This window comes from Ciconia boyciana, chromosome 1 (genome assembly GCF_034638445.1).
Source record: "Ciconia boyciana chromosome 1, ASM3463844v1, whole genome shotgun sequence".
Lineage (NCBI taxonomy): Eukaryota > Metazoa > Chordata > Aves > Ciconiiformes > Ciconiidae > Ciconia > Ciconia boyciana.
Genome location: NC_132934.1, coordinates 41,295,033 through 41,321,843, shown reverse-complemented (window position 1 = coordinate 41,321,843; position 26,811 = coordinate 41,295,033). Strand labels below are relative to the sequence as shown.

Genomic DNA, 26,811 nt, shown 5'->3' with positions numbered 1-26,811 from the left:
CTTTCTTTCCCGGTCAGAGAGGAGTTATTACTCTTATGCCCTGTGTCTCCAACAGCTCAAATCTTCACTTGTGACCAATACAAATAAACAGCACCCTCTTGTAACCCTTCATTTCCTCCATCCAAGATGTTTAATAAAGGCTCTTTCTATTGTTGCAACAACTAACTTGTGATTGTGTCCAAGACCAATTTCATTATCCTTTGCTCTGAGTATATGCTGTAGGAAATACTACTTTAAAAATGTTTATATTGAGGAATTTTAAGAACTGACAAAAACTGCAGGACATAATAGGGTATTGCTTCTATATGTTTCTAAAGTGCTTTTAACAAAAAGAAAGATATTGTACCTTGATATAGATGAAAATGCTATAGTACAGTTTCACCCACCTCATCAGAAAAAAAAAAAAGTCTCATGTGAAGTTAATGTGAGGTTTATTTTTTTTCACTTCTTTCTCCTTCCAACATTCTGTGTGCAACCCTACCTATGGCAGTATTTACCTGTCAAACAGAAAAGGTACAATGGCTTGTATTATTTTAAATCATGCTAATTTGAGCCCTTAGTTTCAGATTTTCTGTTTTAAGGAATATTTGAAGTATTTAAAAAGCATTTAGGAAAAACATGAAAACACCAAAATAGGAAAAACATGAAAATACCCAAATAATGGAAATCGTTGCACTTAATTATCTACATATGTACTTGCATACCTGTTAAAGGGTAAAAAATGACCACAGACATTTGATCTGTTAAATGTCTCTAACATGAAATTGGCTGTAGCATCCACATACTATAAATAACTCTTCTCTTAATCTTTTACCTGAAGAGGAATTAAACTCCAAGATATTTTTGATTAGTAAAAATACATGCATATGGTAGAATGGGAAGTGAAAGGAAAACACTACAAGATCTTTCTAGTTCTTTATTTTGATCAACCATGTGCACAATTTGAAGAATTAAGGAACCCCAGTCATCCCATTAAAGGGCAAAAAAAGCATTACACACTCACCACAGTCTTTGGGGTTAGCCTCGGGCTAGATGTACAAGTACAATACAAGTACAAACTTCAAGTACAATACAAACTTAACAGAAAAAGCCTACAGTCTTCCTTGCCTTAAAGAGGGCACGAGTTCTATGGTTCAGTTTCTGCCCTTGCTTGCTTACTTCTCCTCAACATGCCATTCATTTCTATGAGTCCTTATAGAGAGGCTTGTGTAGTCTCAGGTACCGACACAGGATCCTCGGTTGTAAATCTCAGGAGATAAAGGAAAGGGCACTGAGGTTCCCTAGAGAAAACTGCCATTCTTTTTAGCAACATCTAACAGGAGGAAGTTAACTGCTACTTGAGTGTGTTCCATCCAAAGTTACCTGCAGCAATTATTTTACGTTCCTAAAAATAAAGCCTCTACCAAAAGAAAAAAGCTTCTTGTATGCACTTTGGAAAAGACTGAACTCACAGAACCAGGTCTTCCATCAGACACTATTATTACCTGAGGTGAAAACCTAAAATCACACTTCAACATCTTCCGGATTTTAAAGAAGTCTTCAGTAGTAACTGATAGGTATTGAATAGATAAACAGTCATAAAAAGGAGATTTTTCTCATCACTGAGTGAATGCCTGAGGGTATATCAATGTGACTGATTCGTATTTTAGCATTAACACAGCATAAATACCAAAGTAAAGATTACAGATACTTTTTGACTTGAAAAGCTTTTCTAAATTGTCTTCTGCAAAATACCTCATTTTAATCTCATATAAATATCTCATATTTTTATCTTGTATTTTTAACTCATCCAAGGGAAGATTCCTTAAGGCATTTAATATAATTTGCTTAGATATATCTCTTGGTGAAATATTATTTGATTTTAAGCTTCTGATGAGGCAAGTATTTTGATCTGTCATTGTGCAGCTCTGCCTTCTGTTTGAATGTGATTCTTCATTCTTTTTCTCAATTTTACTGTTTCCTCTAAATTTTACTTTTTACTTTCACATGTCTTTTGAAGGAATTAACTGTGTTCAGTAAGAACTTGTTTACACTTAATGTTTATTTTGAAGTTGGATGTTCCTTCTTGGATATAAACCTCTTTCTTCTTAAGAAGACTTCACACAGGTTTCTGCTTAAAAAAAAAAAAAAGACCAAAAAACCCAGAAGAAATGAGTTAGGAAACAGAAAAAGTGATGTGAAATTGTGTAACTTGAATAGTGTCAAATTACGGATTAACTGAACATAGTTGTCAGAAATTCAAACACAATCTATAGTGTTCAACTATTTCTGTAGAATGCCTTCATTATAACATTTGACCCCCCCCCAGAACCTAGGAAGTAGTATTTCACAGTTACATACTTTACCCTCACCACGTCCCCAAATTCAATTTTTAACCAAATTCAATTAACCACTTCATGTTTTCTTGATTAGGGAAAAAAAAATCCACATTATTTAAAGTCCATTGTATTTAAAATTATAATTGTTTGAATACCAAGAAGAAAACAAACAAACAATCAATCAAACAAAAGGCATTTAAGTCTCTTAGTTCCAGAAGGGTTTATTGTAGAATCATATAAAAGTTATTACAGTTCAACGTGTCAGAAGTTCTGGAGGGAAAAAACAGTGAGTGTGAATAAGCACTGACTAGTAGCACATGTATACATTGCTGTCGTGGTTTAGCCCCAGTCAGCAACCAAGCCCCCCACAGCCGCTCGGTCACCCTCTACCCCGCCAGTGGGATGGGGGAGAGAATCTGAAGAGCACAAGTAAGAAAACTAATGGTCTGAGATAAAAACAGTTTAATGATTGAAATAAAATAATAATTAAAAAAATAATAATAAATTGTAATGAAAAGGAAAATAACAAGAGAGGGAGAGAGAGAAAGGAACAAAACCCAGGGCAAAAAAACCCAAGCAAGTAATGCAACCACTCACCACCTGCCAACCCATGCCCAGCCAGTCCCCGAGCAGTGATCACTGCTCCTCTGGCCAACTTCCCCCATTTTATATACTGAGCATGACCTCATATGGTATGGAATAGCCCTTTGGCCAGTTTGGATCAATTATCTTGGCTGTGCCTCCTCCCAGCTTCTTGTGCACCTGGCAGAGCATGAGAAGCTGAAAAGGCCTTGACTTAGTGTAAACATTACTTAGCAACAGCCAAAACATCAGCGTGTTATCACCATTATTCTCATACTAAATGCAAAACACAGCACTATACCAGCTACTAGGAAGAAAATTAACTCTATCCCAGCCAAAACCAGGACAACTGTGCATATAGGTTATGTATCCAGCTGCACTGGGTTGACCCTTGCTGGCAGGTAAGCACGCACACAGCTGCTCGCCCACTCACTTCCCCCCACCAGTGGGACAGGGGGGTTAATAGGAAGAATAAAAGTGAGAAAACTCACGGATTGAGGTAAAAAACAGGTTAATAGTTAAGGTAAAGAATAAAAAAACAAGCATTGCAAAGGGAATCACTTGCCACCTCCCACAAGCAGACTGATGCCCAGCCAGTCTTTGAGCAATGGTCAGCCTGGAAGATGACTCCCCCATCATCCTCCTTCTTCCTTTACTGGTTTTTATTGCTAAGCACGAGGTTACATGGTGTGGAATATCCCTTTGGCTGGTTTGGGTCAGCTGCCCTGGCTGTTGCCCTCCTCATCTCCTGCCCACCCCCAGCCTACTCATGGGGACACAGGCAAAGTGGAAAACAGAGCGAGCCTTGAGGCTGTGCAGGCAGGATTCGGCAACAGGCAAAACACTGGCGTGTTACTGACACTGTTTTAGCCACAAACCTGAAACACCGCACCATACAGGCTGTGACGAAGAAACTCCATCCCAGCCAGACCAAATACACCAATACAAGTTTCAATTGAATGTAAAGTGAATTAAGCTTAAACTTGGCTAGACTAAGTCTTGTGTTGGTATCAGACAATTGTAATTGACACTTACAAAGCAGGGAGAGAACAAAAATAACCATATAATTAGCCTCAGCCAAATTTTATAGTACCAAAAGATACCGAACGTCTTTCATATTCTGAAATGTGGACCAGTCCTTAAAGCTCAGATTGTGCTTCTGAAAAACAAGATTCCACTTGGCTTGTAATAATTTAACTTAATTTATGTGGTAAACATGTTACTAATTTTCTGCCTCAAACTGCAAATTTGATCTTTTTAATGTTTTGTGGACCAGAAATGAGGTCACTTGAAGCAAAAAAGTTGTTGAGACCACTAACTCCAGTATTGTTTTTCAGCTCTGGAGAAAGAGCTTGAGACACATATCATGAGAAAATGAGACTATGGTAATTTTTTATATGAGGGATATTTAAAACTTTAACAGAAATAATACTGCTAGGATTAGGATAGCTGCACTAATGGTCATAGTTCACATTTGTAAAATATGCAAATGAGCCTTAGTTGCATTAAAGCTGTGTAACCATCCCATGACCTTTGCTATTTATGTTTAAATACAGAACTTGTTACCAACTGCACAAGCTGAGTTGCAGGAAGAGATCTTGAAGGTATCTTTTAATTCCTTGAGTCTTAGCTACTTATGTACACAAATTTCAATAATTCAAGTACATCTTCATAAACGTGCTATTTCTCCAGTGCTTTTTTGCCCATGTCTAGAGGTGCAGGTAATAGTCAGAGAAAGTGATAAAGAATAAATCAAACTCTGTGCTCCAGTATTAAGACATATGCTTTCCTATATTTTAAATTATTCCATTTGTACTTTACCCAAAACATATTCAGTATTTAACACAAAAATTTATTCTCCAGCAGCAGTATCGTCTCTTTCAAGGGCATGAAGTGAAATGCAGCTAAGATAAAATTTATTTATTTTTGATTCTCTTAAATTTACACATTGCAATGAAACCTCACAAAAAATTCATCTGTTACCCATGCCACAAGCAGGGAAGTTTCCTAATGTTTTCTCTTTGAATGGCAGGTCCCTCACCATTTTCAAATGTTTATGGCCTCTTGTTCAAATGCGTAGATACCAAAACCATCAGATCAACACATTCTTTTTACACATCATTTTATCCCCTTTACAGAAGAGAATTTAACACTATCAATTTTCCTGTTTATTAACAGTGATGAATACAGTTGATGAACTCGCTTCTTCCTGAAAATTTAGACATGAAATTACTTGCCTGATAACCCTAGATGAGAGAAAAAAGCAGGCAGTATCAGATGACTGAAATAAAAGAAGGGACATATGATACCACAGGATATGCAAAACAACTGGAAGATTCTCCGGATCTTCTTTTTCAGTTGGTTAAGTATCTCAGCTAGACATTTATAATACAGATGATATAGCACTGTTGAATAAATTCAGCACACTTGTTGGATGAACTGTAGGCAAACATACAGTAACAATCAATAGAGCGGGAATACCCCCATCAGGTTAATTTCCCATAGAGCTGCTGCTTCTTTGCCAATACCTTACAGTTCCATAAACATTTTCCTTCCCACTCTAAAAGATGCTGATATTAATTTTCTACTGGTGTGTGAAAACACTTAGAAATAAAGGTAACTGTGCAAAGGAAACTGGAACCAGATATATGCAAAGGGCTGGGATGCCCAAGTAAGCAAAGGTCTGCTGGGAGGGAAATTTCTGTAGCTTAGATGTAGCAATATTGAAACTTCTTTTTAACTACAGCAGATGAGATTCCAGACACGGACATAGGCACCTAGCACTTTTTAAGAAACCTGCCTGACCTCCAGCTGCTACTTCAGAAAGTTTTCAGTAGGTCCTCTGTCATATCTGCTGGCCCTCTGTGGATGTTTTTAGTACTGTGGGATATGTAAAATAGAATAAGCCAGCAACAAAGCATGATTTCTACAGGTAAGATCTATTTGAATAGAAGAACTGACACAAATAACACACTACCGTGGTATGATGGATACCTGTAAAAAAAAAAAAAAAAAGGCAAACCTTTAACTTGCTTCATTCTTCCTTGTAAGTATCTTAATAGAATCCACAGTTTTAAATAGAAGAACTTAGAGAAATTTAGGACATGATGTACATATTCCATTACTTTACCCTGAGTTTTGTATGAATTCAAGTCATTGGAATGGTATCTATTCTAAGTCACGTAGTTTGTCCTGTTAGGTCAAAACACGAGGATGCAGAGTGTTTTGAGCAAAGAAAAGTAAGTTTGTTTGGCACAACACTTTGGACTTTACAAAGCACATGCATTACCCACTCTCCTATTCTTGTTGGATCTAAAGAAAATCTAGAGAAAAAGGCAAAAAAGAAAAATAAATAGTAACATGATACTGACTTTTATTTCTGGTACTTGTGCTTTCGTAGCACATTATTCACTGAAAAAAACCCCTTCATAATTCACCCTCAGGAAAAGCACAAAAAGGCTGGAGTTTCTCTCCAAGTGTGAGAACCACGGTAAGTCTGCAAAGACATTTAGCATGCACAATAATTGCGAAGAAATTCTCAGGGACTGTGCTAGAAGTTTTAAAAGTCAAGTTTTGTGAGTTTTCCAAGAGACATCAATTTGACTTAGGTTGAAAGGCTTTATTTAAAATAAGGTTTCTCCTTCTGCCAAAGCAAGCCATCGCTGCTCGCCTGACAATACCCTAGTAGGAGGCCGAGTCCCTAAAACAGAGGTAAGACCAGAATACTCAAAGAAGTGAAATTAGAACAAGTGATTTAAGGAGTTTATGCAATTGCTTTACCCTCTCCGATGCTCACTTTTCACTCCTGTCACAGAAGCCATTAGGGCCAGCTGGAACTTCAAACCAATTACAGGTCCGGAGACCTCCCCAGAAAGCTCCCTCTTCAAAATTTTAACAGCAGTTTAGCTACTGGGAGCTGGCGTGTTAACGATGCCTACCAGGGTGCTGGGCACTGCCAGGACACCTGCTGCTTTTCCTTCTTTAGAAGCCTGTCCCCCATTTGGGGGGCGGCAGGGCGCGGGCCCCACCAAAGGAGAACGGGTCAGCGGCTCGGGGCAGCATGAGCGCCCATGAGGACCCGTGCCCCAGAAGCGCCGTGGTTGGCGCTATCCCAGACGGTACTAAGGGAAGTTGTCCTTACTGATACTCTTGTGGTAGCGAGCAGCGCAGCCCGCCACGCCGCCGGTCGGCATCGCTTCCCCCCCTCCGTCTCCAGACACCTCGCTTCCCTTCAAGAAGATGGCGGCCTCCCCACTCCCCTCCTTTACCAACATGGCGGGTCAGACCCCCGTTGGTGCCCGCCCCCCACCACCGCCCCGCTACAGGCTGAGCCACCGGCTTTCCCCGCCCCCTGCCTTACAGGCCCTCGCCGCCAGCTGGGAACTACATTACCCAGGGTACCCCTCGCCCCCTCCCCGTAACGCACCGCCCTTCCCTCCCGGGAGGGGGGGGAAACGGGGCGCGGTCTCGCGAGAGTCCGCGCGGGCCGGGGCAGAGCCGGGCGGGCGGCGGGGAGGGGGCGAGGCGCGGGGCCGCCCTGCGCAGGAAGCGAAACCGCCCGTGTGGCTGGGGCGGGCGGCGCTCTGCCTCGCCGAGACCGTTGGCCTGGGCCCCATGGCGGCCGCGGAGGCGGCGGCCGCGCCTGCGGAGGCGGCGCTGGATCCTAGCGGGCTCTCTCCGAAGGAAGAAGGGGAGCTGGAAGACGGCGAAATCAGCGACGATGACAACAACGGCTTCGGGCCCTGTGGCGGCGGCGGTGGCTCCGAGCCCGGCGGCGGCCTCGTCAGCAGCAGGCCCTACTCGAGGCGCAGGCCGCCTCCCGACCTCCGCGGGGGCATCTCCCTCTCCTCCTCCGGTCGGCGCTTCCCCCGCTCGCGGCACCAGCCCCCGCCGGAGATGGGGCACCTGCACGGCCACGGCGGGTATCGGCCCAAGGACTCGTTCCGCTCCCATCCGCCGCCCATGCCGGCGCCGCGGATGCCGTCGGGCTCGCACTCCGAGACGGGCCCCCGGCTCTCCTTCTGGGAGCGCAGCCACAATGCCCTGGACCGATTCCGCTTCCGAGGCCGGCCCTACAGGGGCGGAGGGCGCTGGGGTAGGAGCCGAGGCGACGGCGATCGGGGAGGCAACCCTCCGGGGAGGCCGCCCGGAGGGGGAGGCGGTGCTGGATTCAGTAGCAGTCAGGGCTGGAGGGAGCTCTCGCCTCGAAAATGTATCCTTGAGACGTGAGAGGGAGCGGAGGCGGGGAGGCCGTGCTGCTGGGGTGGGCCTGGGTGTGTCAGTGCCGCGTTGCGTGGCCGAAAGCCCTGGGAAGGGACGCTTTTTCCTCCTCCCGCTCTGGCACTAGGACTCCCGTAGGGGTAACGGAGAGGGAGGCTCCCCTTCCAGGCCCAGGGGCTGGCTGGGGCAGCGGGCCCTGCTTCTCAAGGAGAGGCTGCTGGGAAGCCGGATTACTGCCCTGACCTGGCTTGCAACCTGGCCGATCAGCCCTGTGTAGGGGAAAAGAAAACGTGTAGCCCGAAACAAAGCCTTAGTCGATTGGATCCCAGGTGGCTGCTTTTCTAGCCCGAAGTGCGAGTATTGTGAAGCGGGGTCAGTCTTTGGTGCGGTAGTTTTAATGTATATAATTAAAGTGTCACGGTTGTAAAGCTGAAATCCTGAGCTTGTTAATTTCCCTTATTGGGCAATGAAGGATACACTGTTTTTTAATTTTCGCTCCCAGCCCTTCAGAGGCTGTTACACATAGCTAAAGCGAACTTTAAAGCTAAACCTAAGTTGAACTGAGACTGTGTGCACAGAATGTGGTTTATACGGGAGTTCGGGTAACATAGGAAAGCTCTATTTCTCTATAAAGCCATACCCAGCATTCCTTGTAGGATGTTCTCCACTGATTGGTCTTAGAGTTGGTTAGGTGACTTTTAATAGAGTTCTAGTATTTCGTCCTTTTAGGAGTAGGAACTGTGAAAGTGATGGAAAAAGCTCCTCTCATTTTCCAGGTTTGCTATAGAAAAAAACATAAAGAACTGATGCCAAGTGTAACCTGGGGGCAGCCTGGTCCTGAAACTTGATGTAACTGCATTGTTGCCTCACTGAAAATGTAGATAAATGTGAAAAACACTGAGCGAGAGAGCTTGTGGTTAAAACCTATTCTCCAGAATCTTAGAGTGTTTTATTGCCCTCTATACCAGTAGTCAAAGGATGTGTGTTGGTGCTGGTTGATCCCAGGAGCAGGAGTTTTTCCTACCTGTGCCAGGACTTAAGGCACAGGTACTCATTGGATCCTTGTGTTATTTTAGATACAAGATTATTTATCCACATCATTAATTTTTTTTTTTAATGTGGATGGAATATGTAAACTAGTGATAAAGAGGTGCTTTAATTTAGTCTCATTTGGTAAAGTTACAGCATTACTGAAGTCTTCATAAGAATTGTTCATTCAAGGATCTTATCTCGAGAGGCATCGAGTGAAGATGTGATTTGCGCAAGGATGCACAGTAAGATGGTTCTAGTGCTGAAAACAGATTTTGAGTCTCTTAATTTGCAGTGTTGCTCTGAGTCCCAGAAAATGGTTACTTTCTGTGTAATGAGTAATTTGCAGGGCAGACATATTGTTCATCCTAAACAGACCTTGCAATGCTTGTTAATACTGATACAGAGTCTCCTTCGCCCTTTTAATTAAAAGAACGTTTGGAAACCGATAATTCCATTTTCAAACCAAAAGCAGAAAATGAGGCAGTCTCGTTCCCCTCCCCCCCCCTTAAGAGGCACTCTTTTGTTTAAACATGATGGAGAAGGTTTTAATACTATTGCTCTTTAATAAGTGAATTTCAGTGGTTTATGGATCATATTGTTAAGGAAGGTCCATGATTTTCTCTTGTGTAAGTTGTTTTCTGTATTTTTCATATCCTTGCCACCTAAAGCAGTCAATATTACAGTATTCCTAAATATTAAAGTACCTCCATGTTGCTAATATTAATGGAGTAGGGGCGTAGTTCATGGGCCTGTGACTTCAGAAGAGACCTTCACATCAACTGGTACAAGGAGGCTTGTGGCCTGGAGTGGTATTTGGAGTTCCCCCAGGAAAGTGAAATGTCTGTTAAGCAAGAGATGTCTTTTTTTTCTTTATCCTTGGAACTAGTACATTGCACAATGCTTTGTAGAAGTACATGTATAAATGGAGTAAATGACATGGTAGAGCATTTCAAGAATTATTGTTACTTTTCTTTGGGTATTAGCTTTTAATAGGTTTTTCTCTTTTAATTCCTAGCAACTTTAACATGAAGCTCTTAGTCATTCTGCAGAAATTCTTGCATAGAGAGTTGTGGAATTTTGAGTCTGAAATATGGGACCAAAATGTGACTTTCTGTTGAATTCTGAACTCTTCACAGTGTACATTTTTCTTCACTTCTAAACCCCCAGTTTCTTCAGTTGGTCTTTTTTTTTTTTTTGGTTGTAGGATGAAGTTTCTCTTGAGTTGATTGAAGAATAACTATTGTTTTAATGTATATGTGCCTGTCTGCCTTCCATAGCGCTCCATGTAGCCTTGCATTCTGTGTGTAGAACCACATATAAAAAAGATGTTTACATGTGTGAAACACAGAATTTCTGATTAATACCATTGAGGGAGCTCTAGCAATTGTATTATCCTGAGCACAAAAAATATCTCAAAGCTTTGTCTTGTTACCCAACTCTAGATGACTCCAGAAGCTATTGAAGTATTTCAATATCAAATTATAGTTAGACTTATTTTTATAAATGATGTTAAATCACTTAATTGGCTTCAGATTTCCCTGTGACTCACAAAATCGCTGATGTAGTTGTCTTTTTGGAAGTAGAAATGTGTTGGAAGTGAATTTGGCAAATATACTTACTACATAATTTGGTGTTATAATGCACGCAGCTCTTAGTATTTTCAGCATATTTATAGATTATTTGATTGCCTTCCTTTTTATGTAGTTTATCTTTACTAGTTTCTGCTTTTTGTGCAGAAGCTTAAGAAAGCATTGTATAGCAAAACATTTCCTGATATAACAGGTTGTTTTTGTAGGATACATACCAAGATTCTTCACACTGGTGTTAGAAGTTAACATAGCAAAACATCCAAGTTGTTGGTACGTGTTGTGAGCAGAAGACAAGTACAAAGTTATCTTTCTCTGGATTCAGTATGTCTGTTCAGAGGACACCTATTTTAGCTTTTAGTTTTACTCCATTTATTGTTTTAAGAGATTACGTTGATGAAAAAGCATTTCGCATAACTGTTTGTGAGTCAGCTGTTATCACAGCAGGGTTGATACTGAAAGTCAAATGAGTCAAACCTGATTTGGTATCCTAAAAGATTTCCCCTCGAGCATGATTATTTTACAGGATAGTTTAGTTTTTCAAGTGTCAGGTTAAGGTACAAGGAAGTGAACCTCTAATAGTGAGAACTTTTATTCTGGATATAGTTGCCTAAGAATATTTCCGTTGCCTGCCTTGGACAACATGTTGTCAAGAAAATCTGTCCCTTGGGCATGCATAGACAACCTTTTCTGAGTAATTAGTAATTCCCAGTCCTCTTTTAGTGTTTTTTGAATGTTTTGATTGCAAGTCTTTAGCCACTTTTTTTTAAATTCCCTTCAGTTGTTGATTATTCTGTGCCTTACCTCATTTGTTGATCTGCAGTTACTGCAGTGTGTAATTGTGCTTTGGCTAGACTTAGCATTTTATGAAAGGATAAAATGAGTGAGAATGAATTTAACCTGTCGTTTTCAGAATGTCACATGGGGAGTCAATACTTGAGTTACGAACTCTGGAAGTTTGACTTACTGTTTGTGATAGGGAACCTTCTCAGCGTTACATCTGTTGTTTCTGGGAGGATGGTGTGAGCAAGAGGCAAGACTTATCAGCAATTCATGGAATTCTTGTCATAAGTAGGATATTTTAAATTGTTTGAGAAAATGTTTATTTAAGCTGTCAATATATATTAATGGATACATCTTTTGCATGCTTCTCATATTTATAAGGGATATTTTTCAAGCTAGCCTTAAGGTAAAATTAAAATATATGAGAATGATCTTAAGTTCTGTTTATTGTAATTTAGTCTTCAGTGGTAATATCGCCACTGTTTTAAGTTTATACATGTTCTTGTCTTAGTTTTCTTGACCAGTAATTCAGCCAAAACTTTTGGAAGGTCCCCATCTAGAAAGCAGAACTACTCTTCTAAAAATGAAAACTCTGTGGAAGAAAGTTTTGAGGATCTGCTCTTGAAGTATAAGCAGATACAATTAGAGCTTGAATACATTAATAAAGATGAAAGACTGGCTTTGAGCAACAGGGAAGAAAATGAACAACAAGATGATGATAAAACAGTGGACACTGAGGACCAAATAACTGTAGAAAATGACAGTATTACAACGGATGCTATAAAAGAAATATCTCCTGAGGAGAAAAATCCGGTTATAGCCTTTCAGGCATTTGAACTGAAACCTCTCAGACAAAAACTGCCTACTCCAGCTGAGAGGAGCAGATTGAAAAAAGGCAAAGAAGGAACGAAACAGTCATCACAAAAATCTGAAGTCACAGAATCAGGCCAAGGTAAATACTTGTAAAGTTCTTTTTGCTTGCCATTATCTATCATTTTTATTAGGTGTTGGGGAAAGTTTTACTTTAAAATACTAATTTTAAGTAAAATGTTTAAGTTATAGATTTAATATACTCCTGTTTTAGGGAATTCTTTGAATTACATAAACATGCTTGGAAGCATGTTTTTGGTTTTTTTCAGAATGTGTTTTCTTAGACTAACTGATAGTTTGGCAGAAAGCACAAGGACAAGACTTGAAGGCTTTAATTGCTGTTCACAGCAGAAATCACTTGCTTTTACTGAAAATTTTCCTTTTGTTTTTCCCTTGTTCTTTTTTGCAGAAGCAAAATGTGGGGGTTTTTTTAGCTGAAAAGATAACATTGAGACATCTTTTTCTGCATTTCATCTTTGTTACATGTTTTCTTCAGTGTAATAAGCCTTTATGAGATATTTACACCAGAATTGCTCTGGTCATTATTGATATTCGGGAATCATGTGCCAGAAGTAGAAAGGATTTGTAGAAGAAATGTAGCTGAAGGGTAGAATAAGTACCTTGTCCAGGTAGTTCTGGACTGCAGGCCAAAGAGCATAATTGCACAGATGCATGAAACAGTTAGTGAGAAATTGTGTCCAGCTGGTAAGAGTCCTTGAGCTTACGTTTAAGTCTGCAGCAAAATAAGGCAGCTAGCTTAAACTTCCTATTCTGAGGCTTCATCTAGTTCTAATAAGTGTCTGCTATGTTTGAGGGTGTGCTTGTGGATATCACTTGTCATCTTATGTTAGCTAATTTGTCAATGTATGTAAACTATCAATTTGAGTGGGAAGAGACAAAGTAGTAAATGGATGGGTTAAGAATACAGGTGAGCAATTAGTAGGAGTATGAAGAATGATAGGACTAGAGCACTGAAAGTCAGAATGATTTATATGTAACTTTAGAATGAGAATTTAGAAGACAAAGCCTTTAAAGAAACCGAAAGAGAAAACTGATAATTAGTAGTCAAACTGCCTCCTTCTAGGTATTTTTTCCCCTTGTCTTTCCCATTAAAAAAAAAAAAAGAAAGGTTCTGGTATTCTTTAAGAGGTAATGTAGATTTTAATGGGAGACATGAGGAAAAACAACAGATCTTGACCATAGAAGAAAAACTAGTAGCCTGCAGGAAGAGAACATAGCAAGGCAGGAGTAAAAAAGCTATTTAGAAAGCAAAACAGTCTCCAAAAAAAAAAATCCAACTTAAAAACTTAGAATCACTGAAGTTGAAAATACAGTTCATATGATAGTGAAAATAGATGCTACAGTATGCATGTTAAGAGCATCTTAATTTTTGCACACCATTCAAAGGTATGACATAAGAATGATCTGAAAGCCGACAGATTATGTATGAGAGTGACAGTTTGACAATGCAATACAGGCTTCCAAAGTAGGAAAACCCAGCTGATTTGAGTTATTGCAGATTGATGTCTGTCATGTGTATGTATACTACTTGATTATGCATATATTGGGAAATTAGCAAAATTTGTTTTTCCCATTATATTTATTTTTAAATGGTGTACTGGGTGTTTCTCCAGACTTGTTCAAGTTGAAGAACTTGTCTTAAATCTCAGGGAAGTTTATGTCTCTTTCTAGAATTAATTCTCTGTGGTCCAGCTGCTCTGACAGAGGCTTTACAGTATTCCCTGCTTTCCTTCCCTTGTTGCCCATTAGTCTGTTCTGCCTGTGTTGTCCCCTTCTGGTTTGAAAGAGTGTTTATAGTTTGTGTAGTATGTCCTTGCATATGTCTCTCTGCATCACAGAAACTACTGTACTGTCTGTATTTCCCTACTTCCATCCTGTGGACTCAATGGTTAGGATCTTTTCTTAGTGTAATAACTAACTTTTTTGAATTTTCTTTGAGAATATGTATGGGTATTAGGTATTATTTTTCTTCCTTTGTATGTGTGCTTTTAAAAAATGCATGCATGTGCAAGCAGGAAGACCTTCAGCATTTGCTACACACCATTTTTGTTTAGGTATAAGGTCTTGGTATATTTTAAACAGCACTTTCCTGAATGTGACTTTTCGTAAAATGCTAGGAAGCGTAAAAGCTGTATGGAGTGCAAACTTATTTTCTAGCAATTGTAGGAAGGAATATTTATTTGAGGAAAGGCTAATATAGGAGAAGATCTCCAGGCTTCTCTCTAAATGTTTCTTTCTTTTGATGCAAAGGAACATATATATGTGGTTATATAAAAATTATATAATTATAATTTTGCTATCAATTATTAATAGTTATTAGCTATAATCATTAAATTATTTAATAGTATAATATATACAGCATTATGTATATTATATAAAAGATATGTTAATATGTATATATATACACACTATATACAAATGGATATACGGCTTTTGGGCAGGCTAACAAATTAATATGTCAACATCTTAATGTTTAGCAGGAAAGCATTACTATGTACTATTCATTTCCATAGGATAACTCTTTTCTGTTTTCCTTTGGCATGAAATGGAGCAAGTGTGTTCTTACTGCAGCTTTGGGCCTTTATATTTAATTCTGCAAAAGACTGACCAGTTACTCAAAATAGCTGCCAGTGGAATCTGAGATGCTCAGGACAGCAGCTGATGTGAGATGGTAGTATAAAACAGGTGGCAAGAAGTCATCTTTTCCCCTTGTCTCCAAATCTGTTTTTCTCTGCTTCTTGGGGAAGTATGTGTCAGCCTTAAGACAGAGAATTATTAAAAAATGACAAATCTTGCCTTAGGCTCATGGCATCACGATGATGTGGATTTCGTCAGACATGCCAAGTTTATATTAATGTTTGTTAATGTGATCTTACACATACAACTGCTATTCTCTTTTACACTATGTACCAATGATACTGATAACATATGTTTGTATGGATTAAATTCTACACATCATTTTAATGTAGGTCTGTCTCATGGGAAACAGCTCATTCAAAAATATGGTATTTTTCTTTTGGAAGGTACAGAAGACAAAGAACAAACATCAGTGCGAAAGCTTAGCAGTTCAGATCTTATATCTGAAAAGGTAAGAAAGTATTCCTCCATAGACGAGGCATAATTGCATTACGATACTCTGATGGCTTTTTCCAAATTGCAGTCCAGAAATGTTTCAGTAATAGAAACAGTCAATTCTTAAGGGTACAGTAGGATTTTTTTTAAGCTTTCTCATGGTAAAAATTTTGGGACAGACTTCAAAAAACTTTTTCAAAAAAGATTTAGTCATTAAATGATGATTCTTGACTTTTTGTCTTACCCTTTCTTCTCTTTTCTTCTCAAGAAGCTGCTTGATGATGAGGAGGAGATGTCTGAACTGCAACTTAGGCTTCTTGCACTTCAGTCTGCTAGTAAAAAATGGCAGCAAAAAGAACAACAGGTGATGAAGGAAAGCAAGGAAAAATTAACAAAAACAAAAAGTGTAACACAGAAAGTCAAAGCCAGTACAAAAGCACATTCAACAAAGAAACCTAGTACTACAGGTAATAAGTTTAATGTTACTGAAATGGCTATCAATGGCATGACCTCTGAAATAAAAAAATCCCCATAATATGTTGTGTGAAACATTGGGCACTGAGCCTTTAATCCTTCTAAAAGCCCATACATCTACTCAAAGCTCCTGAAGAATCTAGGATTAGGGGGAACCATTTAGGTAAGGTGGAGTTAATCATGTATCTTTTTACTTAAAGCCAAGCAAGCTTTGAGGAAACAACAGACGAAGACATCAAAGAAGATGCAGCAGCAAAAGGAGCAAGACAGGCGTCAGAAAGAGGAAGACCAGAGGAAACAAGAAGAGGAAGAGGAGAGAAGAAAGAGAGAAGAAGAAATCAGAAAAATTAGGGACCTCTCAAATCAAGAAGAGCAGTACAATCGATTTATGAAGCTAGTTGGAGGGAAGAGGAGATCGAGAAGCAGGGTAACAAATTTGTTATATAGTGTCCAGGTGTTATATTTGGGATTCATGAGTGATTTCTGTCTTGCCTCTCCTGGTTCTACATCCCTCCTCCCTGCTCTCCCCCCCCCCGAAAAAAAAAAAGCTCAAAGTATTTAAGTGTTTACAGTGTTTTAATCCCATGCTAGACAGGCATTCCCTTTGGTTTGGTAAGATCACTTTTGCATGAGTTGTACATGTGCAAGTCAGTGGTAAAGCATTTTCTTCCTAAAGATATTTTGAACATTGTGATCAAAGAGTAATCTTTAACTTAACACAAACCAATCAACCAAACTTTCTTGGCTTTCTTCTCTGAGATTGCAGTTTTGTCTCCACATTTTCTAACTTTTTGTGTCTGTACAACTTCAGTGGCCTGCTTCTTTCAAAATGTCATCTGAGGTTTGGTTTCTTTGTAGTATTTTTTAATTTGTTGAGGTACAAAATATGCCCAGACACAAAATATAATTAATTATTTCAGCCTTGTTACAGGATGACAGAATTGTGTCACATTTATGAAGGAATAGAGTTACTGCAGTGGTCATCATGCTGCACTTGTAGCCTGTCTTTATTCTGTCATCTTCAGATTAGCAAAAGGCACTTGAATCACTAATGTTCTGTCTCTACAACATTGGTACATAACAGAAAAAAATGACAGTGTTTCTTCAGCATTAATTCTTTCATCATGGAAGCAGTACAGCTGCTGCAGCTATATGCTTCAAGTGCTTGGAGCTACTGATGTTGTAAGGAGAAAAGAAGCTACAACTAAGGGAATTGGGACTCCCTGTTTGAGGTCATGTTATGGAAGAGTCCCATTTATAATAATAATGAGTGGAAAATTGAGGCTAAAAGTGTTTAACTGTAAACAGTAGAAATTCTAAAAGCTACCAAAATGTCTTACTGTATGCCTCTGAAAGATACAAATTGAGGAGTCTAAGAAGTCATGCTTACCTGTTCTGCATATTTTCAGTGTTCACTGAACATTGATTGGCATCCATATAGTGTTAGGCATTCTTTAAACAATCTGATTAGTTGACAGTCTCTGGGCATGTTTCAGTGTGGTATGTGGCTCCTTCTGGGACAATAAAAGGATTCTCCACCTGAGACATCAGTCTTAGAATGATTGGAACATGTTTCACCTAAACACACAACCTTTGTTGTAGTGAAGATGATCCTTGTGCAATTTTGTGTTGTTTCTAACAGGGGTAGTTCAAGCGCTCTTGATAATTGCCATGACAGATTAACAGAAATAATAAATCATTTAATTCTCTTTCAGTGTTTCAGATATATGTAACCATGGCAATTTACCAGATACATAATGACCTGATAGGTATTTAAAAATTGCTTCTATGTATCATGACACCCCCCTACCCCCCACGTCCCCAAAGAGATCCAGTTTTAAAACTGCCTGTTAATTTGTCAAGTTACTACCTGCAATGGATTTGATTAAAAGGTAATCTTCAGTTTGCTATTTTTGTACAAGCTAAGTAAATTGTATTTATAATCAATGAGAAGACAAAATTTCAAGGGCCCTTTTCTAAAATTGATTTAATTGGTTTGCTCTAAAAGAATAACATAAGACCAGCTAAATGAAATACACTTTTTTGTGTCTTTAGTCTTCAGATACGGACTTGAGATGGTCTTTGGATAAGCAGTCTACAGATAGTGCAGGAGGCATATATCAGTATGATAATTATGATGAAGTTGCTATGGATACAGATAGTGAAACAAACTCTCCAGGTAAGACTTATTTACAGTTTTCTTATATGGTGATTGGTAAAAATAGTTTAAACAGTAGGAAATGAGCTATCATTTTAGAAGGAAAGTCTTTCTTTTGAGATGTTTAGTTCTATAACTGCCACATTTTAAGGTGAGCTAATTCTGTCGTGTTTTAATGCTGACTCTCCTCTCCATCTCTGCTGTAGTGGTATTTTGAAGGTCTTCAAGGTTATAGTGTTCTCATTGCAGTACGGTAGAGTTGATTCTTTTACATTCCCAAGCAGCTGTGTAGAAAGTAAGGGCGCCAGGGTATTGACTGGATAGACAGCAGCTTTGCAGAAAAAGACCTGGGGGTCCCACTGGCCATTAAGTGAAATGTGAGTCAGCAGTGGGTGATAAAGGCAAACTGCAGCCTGGGTTGTAGCACTGTGACTATAATGGGTGAGTGGTTGGAAGGGGCTGTTAAACACTGATGAGACTGCATCAGTTTTCTGGTTTCACAGTAGGAGAAAGTGATGTCCCAGAAGGAGTCTAGCAAAGGACCTTTTTCACTGAGGGAAACTGTTTCAGGCCTGTTTTTCATAAAGTTCATTGCGGATTGGAGCACTTGATTTATGGAAAGAGACTGCGAGAGCTGAGTTTGTGTTGAGAAGAGAAGGCTAAGGAAGGCTTTTACTGCTGTCAGTACCTACTGGGCAGTGATAGAGAAGACGGAGCCACTCTTCTGTGGAGTGTGCAACAGAAGGACAAGGGGCAACACTTAAATTGTAAGAAAATAAATTTTGGTTAGATAGAAGGGAAAACTTTCACAGAGGGTAGTCAAACACTAGAACAGGTTAACTGGAAATGTTGTGGAATCTCCATCCTTGAATATACTTGGAACTTGACTGGACAAGGCCCTTAGCAACCTGACTTTGGGGGCAGCCCTTCTTTGAGCACCTGTGCTGGGGTATATGCCTTCCAGAGGTCTCTTCCAGCCTAAATCGTTTATTGACTCTGAGTTTGAGGTGCATTTAAGGTATTCAGGTTTCCTTGTTCCATCTCAACATGTGGAATGTCGAGAAGGCTTCATTAAGCATACTACTTTATTGGCAATTTTTATTCTCTCACTTTTAATCTTCCATCTTTCTTTTTTTCCTTTTTTTTCCTCTTTCTCTCCTTTCTTGTCAGCCTTCCTTATACATTAATTTGCTAAAATACTGCACGTGCTGTTTTGGAATTAAGCTACGCGAATCTTCTCTTGAAGCATCTCAAGCTCTAGTCTTATGTTTCAGAATTCAGTATCAGCTGTGCATTTGGTCTGCAGCTGTCCTAATTTGTGTTGGTGGCTTTGGTAGCCAGCAATCAGGAGACTGTGTTGAGATACCTAGTTTAAGAAGGTAGATTCCTACAAATTAAATCGAATATGAAGGCTGAATCATTCTGAACCATTACCTCAGTACTAGTGTTTGGCTGTACTTGCAATTCATATGTAAAGTAGAAAAAGGGTGGGTAACTACATTTTTATATACATATATGTAAGAAATGCATTGTGCTGTGTCTGGTGTTACCTTTCAAATTGGTGCGTAGTAAAAAACATTTGTCTCTTTCTGCTGCATTAAATCAGTTGAAGTATAAGCATGAGTTGGTGTCTAGTAATTACCTGCCAGATTTCTTACACCTGATAATTTTTTTTAATTACAGCTTCTTCTCCAGTGCAGCCTCCTTTCTTTGAGTGTCCAATAGGATATTTTCCACCTCCAGTACCACCAATTTCCTTGCCACTGCCACCTCCAATTCCAGTAAGTAACCTTGAAAGGAGTATGGTGTCCTGGTTTTGGCTGGGATAGAGTTAATTTTCTTCCTAGTAGCTGGTATAGTGCTGTGTTTTGCATTTAGTATGAGAATAATGGTGATAACACACTTATGTTTCAGTTGTTGCTAAGTGGTGTTTACACTAAGTCAAGGACTTTTCAGCTTCTCGTGCTCTGCCAGGTGCACAAGAAGCTGGGAGGCGGCACGGCCAAGATGGTTGATCCAAACTGGCCAAAGGACTGTTCCATACCATATGATGTCATGCTCAGTATATGAACTGGGGGAAGTTGGCTGGGGGAGCAGTGATCACTGCTTGGGGACTGGCTGGGCATGGGTCAGTGGGTGGTGAGCAGTTGTATCACTTGGCTTTTTGGTTGTTCGTTCCCCCCCCCCGGTTTTGTTTCTCTCTCTCCCCCTCTGTTGTTGTTTTCCTTTTCATTACAATTGTTTATTATTATTATTTTATTTCAATTATTAAACTGTTTTTATCTCAGCCCATGAGTTTTCTTTCTTGTGCTTTGCAGGTTCTCTCCCCTATCCCTCTGGGAGGGGGGAAGGTGAGCAAGCAGCTGTGAGGTGCTTAGTTGCTGACTAAAGCTAAACCATGACTTGTGGTTTTGAAAATGTTGATAATTCTCATTTTGTATCTTAATCCTAACTTTATAATTAGAAATAAATTTAGATTCTGTTTTTGATACAGTTCTCTATTCGGTGAGTCCCTTGAGCTACCTGATAGACTTGTGGTTGCTTTTTTAAAACTCTTTATTTCAGCTGTTTTTCATCTGATCCAATTTCTGTTTAATGGAAGTTCTCCCTATTGAACTAAGATTTTTCTCTTCATTATTCGTGCTATGCTGTTTCATAACAGAAAGCAAAAATTGCCTGAGGCACATAAGGAAAAATAATGAATTGGAATTGTTAGCGCCTCTTTCCCTCTTATCTCTAGACCATGTATGTAGATATGCTTATTCTGACTTGCTACCTAGGGGGGGAAAAACGAACCAAAAATGTAGCTCATCACAGTCGTTCTTTGAAGCTTTGTTCATTTTGACTATATACTGTCTGTCTTCTCACCTAAGAGTCCACATGGAAATTGAATCAGTGTGGTTTTTTTCCCACCACTTCTCTTCACTGAATGATTGTTACCCTTATTAGTAAAGCAGTAGAAAGTTGCCATTCTCTGTCATGACAGCTTCTGAATTTTTGACTAAGGGAAATTTTAATTTTGTTAGCAAGACAGATTCATAAAACTGTTTAAGGACTGTGTTTTCAAGCAGTGTGGACCTATCTGGTCAGCCATATTTCTGTGGCTAGACTATCTGTGGTTCTGAATTCTCATTTACATTTAGTTTGTACATCTGCACTACTTTACTATCCAAATGTAATCTTGTTGTTTCCATTATCTGAGTAATTACTAACTGTTTAGTAGCAGCCTTTGACAGTGATCTAAATCTATTGCAGTTTGAATTAGTTTTAAACCATGAAATAATTTAGGTCTCAACCTCTGATAAATAATCATAAAGTAGTAGTAATTTTCATGCTTCAAACCCTTGTTTTCCTTTTTATCTCAGCCTGTACCATCTTTGAGCCAACTTTACGTGGAGGGTATTTCTTGTGTTTCTCTTGAGCCGCCTCCACCTCTTCCACCTCTTCCCCCTGAAGAGCCTGAACAGCCACCAAAACCTCCATTTGCCGATGAGGAAGAGGAAGAGGAGATGCTCTTAAGAGAAGAATTACTCAAGTCTCTAGCCAACAAACGAGCTTTCAGATCTGAGGTACTCCATTGGTTTTTGAATGTAAACCTCTAGATGGCAATCTTGACCAAAACTTAAATGCGACCTGTTAAGTGAGGATTACAGGCTTTTTTATACTGCCTTTGTGATGACTTTTAAAAAAAAAAAAAAATTCTAAAAAATTCTCTGAATTTCCATCACCCTCTGCTCCCCCCCCCCCCCAAAAAAAAACCAAAAAACCAAAAACCAAACAAAAACCCCAACCAAACCCACAACCAACCAACCAAAAAACCCAAAAAAACCAAAGAACAAAACTGAAACAAAAGCCACCCTGGAACACCCTTTGAATTGTAAATTGCAGCTTGTCTTTTATTTCTGAAGGAATTAGGAAACGTCAAGATGCTGAAAATTGAGTATGTTCAGAGGAATGGGGATTTTATTTTCTGAAAAAAAAAAGTTTATTGTTTTTCAGCTGTCAGAAAACAAGACACTTAACTTTGTTTCAACCTTCTAGCAAAAGGAGTTAGGAGATGTTAACTGTTCTGTTTTTTGTTGTTTTGGTTTTTTTAGGAGTGAGAAGCAAAGTTTGTGGTTTCGAAAATTTAGGTTGTTTTTGACCTCATTGAAAGATTGCAGATCTTTTGCAGTTGACCTGTGAATAACTGGCATGTTCTTGTGTGCCTTTTTGATATTATTGCAGAATTGCAAGATTTGTCTAATATATTTGGATAGTCTGCTTAAATCACAACTCCAAGTTCCAAGACCTGTATGCAACAATCTCATTTATGCTTATGTCTTTTAAAATAGCTGTGTATAGTGTGTATTTTTATGACTGTATTTTTGTTTTGTTAGGAAACTTCAAGTAACAGTGGTCCGCCTTCCCCTCCTGTTCCAGATAGTTTGCAGTCTGTGCCAAGAAGCAATCTGTCCGCTGTCAGTATTAATACTGTGTCTCAGCCGCGAATACAAAATACAAAGTTTGTTAGAGTACCAAGGCCTCCACGAGCAGTGATCACAGTAAGGAAATATTGGTGCTTTCTGTTAATAAGACTATGAGTTGAAGTTGTCCTCAGTTCAAGTGAACAGCAGACTTAAGGTTTTCTGGTGATACAGCACAGAACAGTGGAGCTTCAATTAAACATTTGAATTATTAGTAACTTTGATAATCCATATGCTCTTCTAGAAATAATTTGACACTGAAGTAATAATTTAAAGCTTAAGAGAGCATCAAAACACGCCAGCACTCATCTGAACTAAAAGAGACTGTAAATATAGTTAAATTAATTTTTTTTCCAGATTAGCACAGACTAAAGGGTGCTGTTCAATGGTGGCTGAGCCAATCTAATCACTGTTGCCAAAAGAGAGGTGGTCTTGCTCTTTCTCCTGCTCCTGGCCAAGTGGGTTCTCCCTTCTTTTAAACTGGAGTCTGGAGCTTCAGTCCTGTTGCTTAACTAACTTAACATGCTAAACTGGTTAGAAGACTAACCTTGATGGGGAAAAAAATACTTTTCCTTCTAGGGATGCTGAATTTTTTCAGTGAACAGTGTGTAAGCATCAGAGCTAGCACAGAAGTGGTGGCAGATAGCATGTCTGTGAGTGTGGGTGGAAGACAGAGGAGAGAGTACTCTCCTCTTCAGGCAGCAGCAGACTTCGTTACATTAGCTCAAGCCATATTCTGTAACTTGACCTTCATTTGAATGGTCATGCGAGGTATGTGTAGCTAGCATTTTTGATTTGTGATGTCTGCGGTCTCCTTGGATTGTTGGAAATGTGTTATAAAAACATATTTGCCTGTGTTATGCCGGACTATGGAAGCCCATGTAATCTACTGTTCTATTTATGGCAGTGAACCACACATAGTGGATAGTTTGCGATTATTTTAACAGCACATCTTACAAAGCTTTGTTTGTTGTAGCTCTTTCCCATGCAGATACTCTATATAGTATGATTGAGTCCATACCTTTGCCTTTCTGTCAGTGGATGGTGTCTCCAATAAACTAATGTTTTCTTACTAAATTTGGAGGAATATATAGTATTTTTGAGACTATTATATCGCTGTCAAATCTAGCTGTAGCTGGCCAACAGCTTTCTTGCTTATAAATACAGACTGTATGATCACTTGGTCACTGCATGTCATAATGAAAAAAAAAAAAAGCTTAAGGTGTTAGAGACCTGAATGTTCCCTTTTTGGTCATTCTGAGGCCTACTTTCCTTTCTGTAGGAAAATTGTGCTCTTAAGCTTAAAGTGGATGTATCCTTTTTTTTTCTGTACCCATCTTCACAATCTGTTTTAAACTTTAGATATAACTAGAGTAATAGTTCAATTTGGGCCTGCTTATATCCTTTCTATAATCATTTCACGTTTACTTGCATTTTTAAGTGTTCCTGTGTTTAAATACCTATTCTGAAAAAAACCTTAAATTACCACATATTCTATTGTCCTGAGACTTCCATTAACTGCTGTTGCATAAATGAGGGAGAACACATGTTACTGGGGAGCTGTTGGTTTGTTTTAGTAACATAATAAATGTCTCTTGTCAGCTGTGCTGTTGAAAGGCATTATGTAAATGTTAAGAAACCTGCAACTGAAATTCAGTGCCTGTTGCTAATGATGGTTAGCTTAGTTAAATCTGACAGATTAATACCTTGTATTTGAATCAGCTAGCCTGGCTAGTGTCCTTTTTACAAAAATGCTTATAGAAACAGAGCATTTTGCATTTGTTGATAATTTTTTTTAAATAGCTTGGTATGTAGAATATTTGTATGTAAAATAGGTGTGTGTTTTAAAGAACTTATGGCCAAATAATGTTCATAGGAGACTCACCACAAAGTATTTCTGTCCCCTGTGAAAACAATTTGATGTGAAAACAATATCAGTTACTCCTGTTTAAGCTTTTAGAAACAATTTGTATTGAATGCTTATGTTTTTTTTAACTTCTGTAGTATTTGGTATTTCTTACTGGAGCCTAAAAAAAGTGAACTCATGAGAATTTAATTTTGAACTTAAAAACTGTCAGTTTTTCTGTGAGCGTTGTTGGATATATCCAGAAATTAAAAAAAATCACAAAGGTATAGAAAATGCAAATTCTTCAGGTTTTTGAAATCTAATTTCATAGTTTTGGGGCCTTGGTAGCTTTTGAATGTTTGAGTATGCTGTACCATATTTCAGAAGAGGTTTTAAATTTACACACCTTGGGATTTATTCTGTGGAGTTGAGGACCTCTGCCTAGTGAAATAGCCTACAGATACTGGTTTGCTTTTTTGATGACATTTCTAACCCTTTTTCAGAGTAGTCATGGACACTCAGGGGTCTGTTCACCACAGATTGAAAATATATCTTAGAACATTATGGAGAGATCCTGTGTTACAGCTGAGGCTGTGGTTCCCCTGCAGTAGAAGCTAATCTTACTGAAGGCAGTGTTGTGGTAGTTGCCTGGTGTTACTTTACTGGTTGTTAAACATTTTGCTGAACTGCATCAGAAAATAACACCTGGGAAAAAACACCTGGAGAAAAGCTGACTTTGACCCTCCCCACTATCAGCTTTTCCCCTAGAAGAAAAATGGGGAAGGCAGTTAAGAGACAGTTTACCCTATACAACTGTGCCAAAAGCAGCTTGGCAGATTTGGTTTTTTAATACCAAGAGCCAGTGGTAGGGGAAGGGGTGTATTGGACATCTGAAGATGAGGAGAAGGGTGGGGTGCATTGCCGGATAAATGTAGGTTTCCATGGAGCTACAGCCAGAGAATATTTGTGAGGAGAGGACCAGTGCTTTGTTCTGTTTCTGTGCACCAATACAAATTGGAACTTCACCTGCCTGTACTATGGTGGTGCAAAAATTATGCAGCTGTAGTACATTCAGAAGTAGTAGATACGATCCTTATTTTAGGAACTGTCCGGAAAGAGAATATCAAAAAGAAATGACTGTGGAAATTGGGTATTTTTCACTTTTAAAAGTAGGGGTTTTTGTGGAGTGTGTGCTTTAAAAGACACTTACAGCTTTGAAGAGGTCCTGTCCTGAGGTAAAAGTTAAGTATATAATTGTAATTGTGCAGACCTACACTGGGAGATGGGATGAGCGGTCCTGGAAATGTGAACTAAGTTGCTTCTTTTCAAGCTGTAACTCCAGAGCATTTGAGGTTAATCTAATTGTCTACTTGTTTCTGCATCTTTCTTTGTGCTGGAATTGGCAGTCATCTGATCTTCAGTGAGCTGTTTCAGTTAGTGATGTTGGCAAAAAGTGATTAATCTTGTTTCATTTGTTCTTTATGTACTGTTGGTGTTCTGCCAATTTAACTGCCTGAGCAGTTCACTGTAAGGTCAGCTAAGTATAATTGTGGGACAAGATGCATCACAACTGTGTGGCAGAAAGATGAGGGAGTTCTGGTATGTCTGCCACAGCATTTCTAATGCAGACTTGATTGATTGTTACCTCTCAGTTACTTTAAAAAATTTCTTGCAAATAGCAGATGATAATTTTCATTACAGTTGAAATAATTCATAAAGTATAGGAGTCAAAGGTATGAGATTCATATTCTATGACCATGGAGATGTAAATATGCTGCAGATACTTGGGAATAGGTTGAAAATGTTGGAGTACCTTTCATGTTACAGTATCAAGAATGGGCACAGTATCTCTATCTTGTAGTGGAGATACACAAATGCTTAGGTTCTTTTGTTACAGTGTGGAGTTGGTGTGCCATGATAACAAAAGGAGTTAACCTCCTTTTTCTCTTCTAGTAAATATGTGCTCAGTTGTATCTGTCTCTCTAACTCTTTCTTCTTGCTATAAAACTTTTTTATTCTCTCCACAGCTTCCAAAACACAAGTCTGTTGTGGTTACATTAAATGACTCGGATGATAGTGAGTCTGATGGAGAGCCATCTAACTCAACTAACAGTGTGTTTGGAGGACTAGAATCTATGATAAAGGAAGCAAGGAGAAATGTTGAGGTAAACACTACCAGCATTTAATCAGTTTATTTGGTAATGATTTTTCTTTCTATATGAATTTAAACATTAGAATTTGGTCAAGAAATACTAGATTACATCAGAAATGGGCAAGAGTGAATATATTACTCCTGTCTGGATCATTACATTGTAATTTGTGTTGCACAATCTAATTAAAATGATTTTTTTTAAGATGGCATCCTGAAAATAGAATTTGTAAT

The 26,811-nt window shown here is 38.9% G+C and overlaps 1 protein-coding gene across 4 annotated transcripts in view; it reads left to right on the top strand.

The window, feature by feature from the left end:
- Window positions 1-7,406: 7,406 nt before the first annotated feature.
- The window catches only part of ZFC3H1 (zinc finger C3H1-type containing), a 44,821-nt gene continuing 25,416 nt past the window's right edge, over window positions 7,407-26,811 (top strand). For 2 of the 4 annotated variants that reach the window (XR_012042875.1, XM_072863565.1), the window contains exons 1-10: window positions 7,407-8,112; window positions 12,054-12,473; window positions 15,436-15,500; window positions 15,753-15,951; window positions 16,159-16,385; window positions 18,014-18,137; window positions 19,800-19,897; window positions 21,482-21,685; window positions 22,496-22,660; window positions 26,456-26,593. Coding sequence is in view for 3 of the 4 variants with exons in the window: in XM_072863565.1 (XP_072719666.1) it covers window positions 7,515-8,112; window positions 12,054-12,473; window positions 15,436-15,500; window positions 15,753-15,951; window positions 16,159-16,385; window positions 18,014-18,137; window positions 19,800-19,897; window positions 21,482-21,685; window positions 22,496-22,660; window positions 26,456-26,593 (2,238 nt within the window). In the remaining variant the exon portion in view is untranslated. The remainder of the gene's footprint in view (window positions 8,113-12,053; window positions 12,474-15,435; window positions 15,501-15,752; window positions 15,952-16,158; window positions 16,386-18,013; window positions 18,138-19,799; window positions 19,898-21,481; window positions 21,686-22,495; window positions 22,661-26,455; window positions 26,594-26,811) is intronic. The other 2 variants (XM_072863586.1, XM_072863576.1) reach the window with 2 other exon arrangements.